The sequence below is a fragment of the Triturus cristatus genome, chromosome 8 (assembly GCF_964204655.1).
Source record: "Triturus cristatus chromosome 8, aTriCri1.1, whole genome shotgun sequence".
Lineage (NCBI taxonomy): Eukaryota > Metazoa > Chordata > Amphibia > Caudata > Salamandridae > Triturus > Triturus cristatus.
The window spans coordinates 1,045,204,684-1,045,215,224 of NC_140591.1; the positions used below are offsets into that span (position 1 = coordinate 1,045,204,684).

At 47.3% G+C, this 10,541-nt stretch overlaps 1 protein-coding gene and 1 long non-coding RNA gene across 2 annotated transcripts; both read right to left on the bottom strand.

The window, feature by feature from the left end:
• Nucleotides 1-701: 701 nt before the first annotated feature.
• On the bottom strand, nucleotides 702-7,212 carry LOC146805366 (uncharacterized). Its single transcript, XM_085623794.1, has 4 exons — nucleotides 7,209-7,212; nucleotides 6,120-7,143; nucleotides 3,351-5,475; nucleotides 702-990 (listed from the first exon to the last, which is right to left on the bottom strand). The coding sequence occupies exons 1-4, from the start codon at nucleotides 7,210-7,212 to the stop codon at nucleotides 706-708; spliced, it is 3,438 nt and encodes a 1,145-aa protein (XP_085479920.1). The 3' UTR covers nucleotides 702-705.
• Nucleotides 7,213-7,694: 482 nt separating this feature from the next.
• On the bottom strand, nucleotides 7,695-8,168 carry LOC146805367 (uncharacterized). Its single transcript, XR_014967451.1, has 3 exons — nucleotides 8,086-8,168; nucleotides 7,883-7,981; nucleotides 7,695-7,728 (listed from the first exon to the last, which is right to left on the bottom strand). It is a non-coding gene; the product is annotated as an uncharacterized LOC146805367 (long non-coding RNA).
• Nucleotides 8,169-10,541: the final 2,373 nt, after the last annotated feature.

Sequence of the window (10,541 nt, forward strand, 5' to 3'; positions counted from 1 at the left end):
GGGCTGACGCAAGGTCTGGCAGTGGTTGTAGGGGTTGAGGGGTATTCGCAGGGGCTGCAGGTTGTTCAGAGTCCGGGGTATATAGAGTCAGCTTGTTTTTCTCAGTATTCCACTGGTTGTAGTAACTTAAAAAGTTTTTAAGGGTGCTGGTGTAAAGGTTTGCCTTGTCGTAGGGGTTTAGATCAGTGCGGTTCAAAATGTCTTTAATTTCAGCATCCAGGCGTAGAGTCTCATTTCTGCGTATATCCCACGCGTTGTCTGTGGAAGAACCCAGGTGGTCCATTTGCTGTTTAGGAACCAAATACATCTTTGTGGCATGCTCCATTACTGTCCCGAGAGGAGGCTTGTAATTACCGGTATAGCAATCCCCAGCAGGTTACCTATAAAGCCCCCAGATTGTTTCACCAGTTTCTTCTTTGTAATGAGTGAGGCCCTTTTATTACTGAGCTTCTTGATAAGACTCCTCTTCTTCTTCAGCACCTGTAACTGACTCCCTGATATAGGGACGTTGCCTTTTAGGGTGTTTAGGGCTATTTCTGAAATGGCAGCCACTAAGTCGTCAGAAGCAGCGCACAGGATGGCTTTTCTGTGTTGAGGACTGGCTGTAACAAGCAGTTTCAGGAGAGCTAGATTGCGGCGTAGCCGGGCAGACATGGTCACCACCTTATATTATAAAGGTCCGTATGTAAATGTCTCTAAAACACGTCAAAGCTTCTTTTTATGGGGCCGTGGTCTGGTCTTTGGAGTGTAGGCGACTGGTAGCTCGGGGGGAAAAATATCAGCCCTCAGTCTATAGTCTTCTAGAGTTTCATTTTTTAAATCGACCAGCAGATAGCCATGGGGTTTTGCCGTAGCGTCGCTAAAGGCCTCCATGAAGAAGTGTGTGTTTCCGGGGTACATCTGTTTAGCTATGACTGCTATTTGTTGTTTGTCCCGGGGGTTTTTAAATAAAACAAGGTATGAAGCGTTGAGAGCTATAGACCGACTGTTCTTGCCCTTGTAAAACAAGTTCTGTACAATGTAGCATATGCTTAGATTGCGATGATGTGAATATTGCGTAAAAGCTCTCTCTAACTCCGGATGATCACCCCCTTCATGCATAAGGTCATCGACAATGATCATGTTTATATGGGACGGTGGCAGTAGCTCATCATCGTTGAGATTATCTGGTATACCCTCTATAAAACGGATATGTGGGAAACTACGGGACAGGGCTGTATAAAGAGGCTGCCAGCAGGAATATAGCCACACAATGTTATTAGGGGTTTGGGATAAAACAGAGGGCGCATTTTCTAAGAGCTTTTTTATAAAATAGCTCTTACCACAGTTTGAGGGGCCTGCTAACACGCAGGAGAAGGGATGTTGCAAACGGGTGTCCATGGTGTGGGGGGTGTCTCTCTAATGGCTCTAATAACCATAAGGGATTGTTTTATAGCCCGCGGTCAGGATCCTTTTATCAAAAGCAACGCGCAGGGTTTTATGTAAGGGCTGCGTCGTAATTTCCCATTTCTTTTTGGATCTGACTATGCATGGTTGGTTCACAACTATGGTCTTAGCAGTTTCACAATCGGCTGATGCAGCGTATTCGTGCACCAGATTCTTTAGACTGTCAAAATTGATTTTTAGGGTGTTGCTGACATTTAAGGTTATACCTTTGACCTTCATACACACTTTATTCATGTTTGTGCGGTAGGTGTAGGTCTTAGGTCCTGACGATACGTATTCTATTATATGCTCACCCTTATCGAGCTCGCTGGTCAAATCACCCAGATAATCCCCAAGAGGAGGGTCTTCATCCCCTGGTTTACTCAGAAAAATCACCGAGTCGGTATCATGATACAGACAACGGTCCTGGAGTATATCCATAACCCTGTAGAGTTCTAGACGGGCGTGGGCTGTAGTGAAACAGGCTATGAAGATATTTATGTTGTTACACGTTGTGGGGTATGCTTTTGTGTATTTCCAACACACTGCCGCTGTCTCGTCATCGATAAAATTGCAGCTGGACACCTCATAACAGGGGCAAATAGGTACTTAAACAGCTCGTCCGGATCTGTTATTAAGGTCGTATTTGATAGGTTTGTACGCTGTGCGAATTTTCCCCATAAGGAGTTGAGGCAGAGTTTCGCTAACTGGCGACGGGCCGGGTTGACCTCTATCATATGGGGGCGTAAATGTATACCCTCGTGAGCATAGTAGTCATCGATGTATTTCTGCTTTGCATCCTGACTAGTACACCATTCGGGATACCCTGAGGCCTCCTGTTTGTCTCTGAGAAACAGATTAATGTACGGGGCAAAGAGCTGGGTCGTAGTCCTCTTAAAATGCCACACCTCGTGTATCCTTCCGAGCCTGTAACCTTTCTCTAGCGCCACTTCGACCTCGATACTGCACCAGGTCCCTGTGAGCATCCTTTGTTCATCGGTGTGCCTGCAACCACCTGTCTCTTTAAGCAATGCGCATGTTCGACATAGGGGGAACAGCAGCTTACCATCGACTCTGTAGGGTAACACTGGAAAGTAAAGCCGCCTTGGCGGATAGATTTCACATTTAACTAACCCAAAGTATTCCGAAAGGGGCTTAAAGTCTCTATATATGATGGTAGGATGTCCTAAGGGGTATACCTTCATTTTGTTTACAAAGGGGTACAGGCTGGTGAAATCATAGTAGTGTATTTTCTCACCCTCATCCGTGGCCCTGTACAGTTGTATGGCGTTTGTACGGCCTCCGAATAAGGCATCGCGGGGTTCCAAGGGTTCTGGTAAATCACGACTCTGAAGGTAAGAGATGAGCTCGGTGTCGGTTGTTAACATCTCTAACCACTCGTGCTCCCATAGAACCCTCATAGCAAAGCCACATTTTTCAACATACTGGGCCTTCAGCAGAGTACGTCTGTGTAAGTGCTCAAATTTGGCACCCAGAAGTTTGTTAAACTCGTGGGGCTTGTAACACTGAGGGCAGCCGTGGTAAAAACAGCCGTTGTATTCAAAGGCCGTCGCCACCCCGTTAATTACAGCGTACCCGTCCAGGTAATAGGGCCCCACCCGGTATTCACCACCCTGCAGGGTGTGTTGAATATGTACGTCTTCCTTCTCAGAGATGTACATGAGCCACCGGATCGAGGGGGTTGAATAACGTTTCTGTTTACCGTTATAGAGGTCTGGCGGCACTAGAGCGATACTTTGAGGTCTTAAAAACATGTGTTTGTAGATGGACATACACATGGATGCCAAAGTGATGTTTTGAAAAGGGTCTATGTATGCGACCTCTTTTATCAGTGGAGCCATCTTCGGTTTCAAGACCCGACTTTTCTTTGTCATTTGAGGTTTCTTAGGCTTCAGCATTCTGACTTTCTTAGTCATCACCACCACAGCGTCTCTGAAGAGGTTACACGCTTGGCGCAGGATCATTACATCAGCCTGACAATAAGCTTTCAACTCTGTTTGAAAATGAAACTCTTTTTCACGGTTTTCAGAGTACCATTGTAGAAAGCTCTCTTTCTCGGCTGGCATCATATATTGAACCCCGTAACTGTCAGGAGATGGCATGGGCCCCACATAATTCTGGCTCGCCCATGTGTTAAAAAAGTGTGGAAAATAACCCTTACACCCTGGGAAACCAAAGGCTTTTGGCAGCTTACTCAATTTCATGGGTAGGAAATTCAGAGTGTCTATAAACCTTATTTGTAAATGTCCGACTGTTAACAACATCAGCTTTGAACCCTGAGTAATGAGTTCTACTTGCACCTTTTCACGAATCATATTTTGTAAAATAAAGAATGAGTCGTAGGCTTTTGAGTTGTGGGCCAGCATAGTATACCCTTTGAATTTGGTTTGAATGAAAGTGTTAAGGAAATCACCAACGCACGTTCGGCCTTCAAACTCCCAGCTGTCGTCGGAAGTTAAATGGTGTGCGTAAATATAGTTAGGTTGGTGTACACCCGTCTCCTGTGTGCACTCTATATCAAACACTATGTAGGCTTCGGTTTTGGTCTGGGGCTGGCCTTTAACCATGTAGCAACGATGGTTGGTACCCGCCGCATAAGCCGTATGGCATCGGGGGCATTTCATACCTTTGCATTTGTGATCAGATGCCACATACCGACCACACTCAAAACAATCCATTTTAGGGGTGCATTTAACAGCTTTCTTGTGGATGGTCAAACAGTCTTGAGAGCGACAAAACAGCTTACAGGTGCGACACCTCACCTTCAGGGCGGTATCTACGAAGCAACCATCCCTCTGGCACATCTTACAGTGCATTTCACACTGATGACGGTCCTTAGTGCTGTATATATGGTCGCAATGGGTGCACACATACTTGACACCCAGAAAACCTTTAAGGTTTAAGATCCCGTAAAAGTGATTTTCGTGGTGAAGCACATATACGGTCTTGTTCCTCACCGGGCTGCCAGTTGTAAAGTACTTCCAAGAGCCATTGTGATAAAGAACTTTCACCGTCACAGCGAAATAGTTCTCAAAAAGACCTATATCGCCAAAGCCGACCATGCGGTCGGGAGGTATTTCAAGAACCTCATGGGCTTCAGCCGCTCTAGACATGATGACCGCGTCGGTGGTGTTGCGACCCAACAGAAGGCCTACGATGCTGGCCGCCAGACACGTGTTGTTTGTATCGTTGTTAAAGTCGAGCAGCCAACGTTGTTTCTTACCAATTATCTTACTGTATAGCACGCTCTTTAAAGGTCTGGAAACACCCCCCTCACGCCCCCGGACAATGAGGGCTATGACGCGGAAAGTGCCATAGGCGACTAGTTCAGTCTTACTCTGTAAAAGCCTCGAAAGATTTTCTAAAAATTCCACAGCGTCAAACACATCTCGGGACCTCTTTTTGGTGAACAAAGGACTGTCAAAACCTTGTCCCTGGAAACGTAGTTGGAAAAAATCATTAGGACCCACAGCGCGTAACAACCTTTCTATGAGCGTTTGCACCGCCTGGTGTATAGCTAAAATACCCTGATCGGAGGACCTTATCTGGTGAAGGTTAGCAAACCTAAACTCCTCGTAGTGCTCGACGGCATTAAATCTCTCTACATCACGCCTGTAGCTTCTAACGCTCTCTAAATATACTACCTCTGAATCCTCATCTTGAGGTATTTGACTTGCTGGGGAGCTTGTTGCTGTATCGTATTGGGGATTCTGGTCCAGTATGGGCTTAGGGGCCCTTTTAACCACCCTTGTAGCACATATTCTGGCTTTCTTCAGTTTACTTATTAAAAGCCGTCGCTGCTTAGCGCTATTAGCCCATTTTTGTTTTTTACGGGTCCATGCTTTTCGAGGTAGCCGACCCCCTCCTATTTGAACAGTCTGGGCTGCGCCTAGGGGCTCTGGACTCAAGGCTTCCTCTGTTACAGACCCACCCCGAGGGTCATCTATGCGTTCCTTATGACGGAGTGTTGGTTGTTGTTCAGGCGTAGCTTGTGAAACGGTGTGACGGTGTTCTATGTACTTTTTACGCCTGAGTAGCCGTAAGAAGTGTAGGGACTTTGTCAGGAGTGTTTGTACTTTACCGAGGTATTTTGATGTGAGGGTTCTTTTATTAAAACCAGAGGCCCTGACATTCTTCAGGGTGTGTAGCTGACCTAGTCACGTCTGTATACGCAATATGTCCGATCCCGCTTCCTGACACGTTTGGAGGATTACCCTTTTACAGAGGTCAACCCTTTGCAGTATTTTCTGCTGAGCCTCCACCATGACCCTGGCACCACTACCACCCAACCCCAATTTTAAGGTTGTGGTGTTCGCTTGGCGTTTTAACTTCCTGACCGCCATTTGTATATCCTTTACATGCGCGTCTAGTACCGGTTTAGGGTTTACAGAGTCATATTTTGGGGGGTGAGGGCTGAATACCGTGTTTGGTTGTATAACAACCTTTAACAAACCAGGGTCTTCTCTACTGACTGCATCCCCAGCAACCATCTGTAACTGAGGTCCTGGGGGTATCATAGAAACAGGATCCCAGTGCGAGCACCCTGGAGCATTGGGTGAAGGGACCTCGCTATATGACACCTCCATACTCTAATTTGACCAATCATCCCAACCCGTACTGCAACCCGTACTGCTATGGGTGTATATAGTTGGGGGGATACAGGGTTTACACACCCCGAGGGGCTTGTTGGGTCGTATGCACCCTCCGGGGTTGCAGGTGACATGGGGCACGGTGAGTGTAAATGCCTGTCGTAATAATCAAGGGTGCTACCGTCTAAGACAGTGGCCGTGAGGTTGTCTGGCGTATGTGTAAATGTTGGCTGCAAAACCCCGGTGTCTGTGTTAGAGAGCCCCCCGGACGCTGCTTCTGACGGTCTAACAAATGTGTCTACAGAGGATGTCATTGTCACGGGGCACCCCATGCTGCCGGTATAAGGGGCTCCTAAAGGCTGCCCCTTGTCAGACACATTGTCCCTAAACTCAGAAGGCGCTACTACAGATGGTTCCAGGGTTTGGGTTATGGGGCATTCCTCTACAGGCGCCACCCGTTTTATTTTTGAAGCTATAGAGGTCTTCAGAGGGTGGGATGGGTGCTGCGGTGTAACAGGATTGACTAAGGACCCTTCCGATGCTTCTACTTGTAACGCCTGGACCCCTTGTTTATTCTTAAGATATTTTCTTGAGAGCCGGTTGACTTTATGGGTTTGGGGTTGTAAAAGGGCTTCTGCAGGTGTCGTTACAAACGATGGTTCCTTAGAGAGTTCGGGTGTATCTGGTTCATTCACCTGCTTAACAACATTTTTTAATGAGAGATCTAATGGAGTCTTTAGGGGTTCGGGTGCCAGAGGTTTCTTGCTGAGGTCTAAAGGGTCTGCTAGGGACTCCATGACCAGCGACTTCTTCTTGAGGTTTAAAGGACCTGCCTGGGTTACTGAGTTCGACTGTTTCTTCTTAAGGGCCGGTTTGCTTGAGAGGGGGTTCCCTTTTGAGGGCTTGAGAGGGTTCAGATACATAACGGATGCGTCGGTTCTCTTCCGTATGTTTGTGTAGTATGTGTAGATCTTATTCTGGCGTACACGCCTACTCACACCTTTTGCCGCAGGCGGGGTGTTCAGGACAGTCTTTGTTATATCAGCCAGCGTTTTTGTTGACCTCTCAGCCTTATACGCATCTTCACCACTGTTCTTTTGAACGGCTCCTAGAATGTAACATAAAAAAGCTATATTAGAAAAATAAGGATCCCGTATAAGATGTTTACCCTACCCATCGTAGTACACCGGGTACTACATGCCGGTGGCCCCCATTGTTTGAGAGAATACAACCCCGAGAGATCGTTTTCCACACTTTTTTTTTTTTAAGTAAAAACACACCTTTTATATGGCTTTTCCCAACTCCTTTCTTTGTCACGGGTCCGTCTTTAGATGCGGCGGATTTTCTTTTCCCCGGCCTTTCTTTTGGGTGCTGCGACGTCTCTTGCACAAACACGACATCAGGGGACCCTGTAAAGGGAAAAAAATAAGCATATTTGTAGTATAAACCGTCCACAGCATGCTCCGCTGTGGAGTGTTCCTATAGTTCACGTTTGTGTTTTCCCAAGTCTTAGGCCTTTGAAAGAATGAGGGCCTTTTTTTTTTTTTTTTTTGTAAAAACACACCTTTTATATGGTTTTTCCCAACTCCTTTCTTTGTCACGGGTCCGTCTTTAGATGCGGCGGCTTTTCTTTCCCCCGGCCTTTCTTTTGGGTGCTGCGACGTCTCTTGCACAAACACGACATCAGGGGACCCTGTAAAGGGAAAAAAATAAGCATATTTGTAGTATAAACCGACCACAGCATGCTCCGCTGTGGAGTGTTCCTATAGTTCACGTTTGTGTTTTCCCATGTCTTAGGCCTTTGAAAGAATGAGGGCCTTTATTTTTATTTATTTTTTCTGATTTACCTGTAAGTACAGGGTTACCCAGCACATTCAGAGACATGTCTTGAGACCACCCGCGTCGATGTGCATCCTCAAGAATCTTTTGTAGTTCGGGATCCAGACCTATAAAAAACACACATACATGAGAACTACCATTGGAAAAGCAGAGCGTCTAAGACACAGGTGTAAGAAACTACTCCGAAGTAGACATCTCTAAATACATATACCTGTCTGTAGGGCGTGCATTTCCTCGTCTGTGAGGATTAATTCTGGCAGATCCTGCATCTGGGTTGAATATAAAAACGGCTGTTTTAAAACCACACCTCATAAGCAGGATATTACAGTTACATGCAGCTTAGAAAACCCAAAATACACATCACATAGAGACACGCATCCTTACACCTGGTATATGTAAAACATCTAGGAATATGTTCCAATGTTTAGGGGTGTACAAACTGTAGGCATGACAGGTCAGACCCTTAGCTAAAAGGGCTGGTTAAAGTTTGGGAAAAGCATAAAAATCAAAATTGAAAACAAAACCTGCGCATTTATGGTATTGTAAACATTCTTTACACTAGATAAAATGATATAACCCTCTCTAAAATGAGTATTAATCACCGTGGTTACCCCGGACATTTATTTATTTATTTCATTTTAACCTTGAAGCAGCGGAAACAATAATCAGGGTATCTGATGCATTTATAATAAAGAACCCCTAAGCTATGGGCGGCCATTCATGTTTTTAATATATATATATATATATATATATATATATATATATATATATATATATTCATTTATTTATTTATTTTTTGCAAGTACTGTTTCTGACAGTGTGTCCTGCTATATAATACAACAAGTAACATTGTCAGGACTATTGGCTTTGTCACGGGCTGTTAGTTGCATAAGGTAGGCCTATTGGCTTTGTCAATGGTTGTTAATTGCATAAGGTCAGCCTATAGGCTTTGTCACTGGCTGCTAGTTGCATAAGCTAAATAAGCAGCAGCTCCGGCGTGTATATTGTTTGCTCGTGATACTTGCACATTTGTCACTATTGCCGCATGTAACATAACGTTTGCTTTTGTAACATGCTCACTAGTAATTTATCTTCTCATGTGTCATCACTGTTCATACTGTGAAGCGCTCTGACACCTACGGGTAAAGTCCGCGCTATATAAAAACGCAATTAAATAAAAAACTATCTGTAAACGCCCTGGGATGGGAAGGGAGGGGGGAGGGGTGTGTCACGGTAGCTTCCACCAGGCGTTTGCGAAGGCCGAGGCCGCCCCTCCGTGATGTCATCACAGGGAACACCCCGGACGTCGCGGAGGACCCTCGCAAATGCCTCGAAGGAACTCCCGTCGGCCATGACACCGCCGCCGCCAATTGGATCCCCGTGGATGGGGCTCATGAAGCGCCCCCCACCGCCTGACCAGACCCAGAGCCGGGCCCTTGTTAAGACGGCTCTGGGGCACTTATTTATTTATTTTTGCCTGGTGGGCCGCGAGCACTGCACAACAGCTGCCACAAACCCCAGCGCGCCCTCACGGTACATAAGGGGCTGGGACTCAGGGGCTGCAGCAGCACTCGAACACCACCAGCCCACACGGCCTCCACGGGGGGGGGGGGGTTATGTTTTGTATACTTCGGGGCCTCGCGCCCCGCACTGCCCATTGGCCCCCCGATGCCTCTGATACCCCCACCACGCCTGCACAAAAACCCCCCAGAGCAACGCCGTACCCAAGCGTGCTCTAGGGGATTCAATATTTAAAAAAACTGTGTCGCAGCGCCCACGCCTCCAAGGCGCCGTCGGAGCCCCAAACAGGCACACACTTACCCCGGAGCTCCGCATGGAGCACAGCGGGCTCCGGGGGCTTAAATTTAAAAAACAACGGAGGCCTCGCGCCCGCGACCCCCAAGGAGCCACATGATCACCCATCCCATGCCTCACAAACCCCCAGAGCTCTGTATGGACCAGAGGGGGACTCCGGGGTCTTTAGTTTTAAAACAGTGGCGGCCTTGTGCCATCGCCCCCAGGTGTGTCCCCAGCCATGGCCTACCCCCGGCGCTTCGCATGGCGCCCTGCGGGCTCCGGGGCTTCAATTTTTTAAAACAAATCGGGCCTTGTGCACGCCTCCCCTAGGAGCCGTTGGACACTCACCCCAGGCCTCACAGACTCCGCAGCTCTGTATGGATCAGAGCGGACTCCGGGGTGGGGGGCCTTCTATTTTTTTAAACGGGGCCGCGAGACATCGCCCGTCGTTGTCACACACCCCAGAGCGCTCACGGGACACAAGCGGACTCGGGGACAATTATTTTTATCTCCCGGGGTCTCGAGGCCCACACACCCCACCAGCAACCCTCCAGCCCTTACCAGACCCCCCAGCAGCGCCGGCCGTAAGCGGGCTAAGTGGCCTTTATTATATCTTACGGGGGCTCGAGCCCCCCACAGCCTCAGCAACCCTAGAGTGCCTGCCAGAACACCTCCGTGGCCTTGTGGCATTTTGGATTGCACACCTATCGGTCTTGGACAACTATCAACACAGCGCCCATTGGGTGAGTACCTAAACAGTTTTTATTTATATTAAATTGTTTGAGGGGTTTGATTTTGCGGACTCTGGGGCCTCTAAATCAATGGGTAACTATGTAAAAATGCTTCTAGACATTGTTAAAACTTGACATT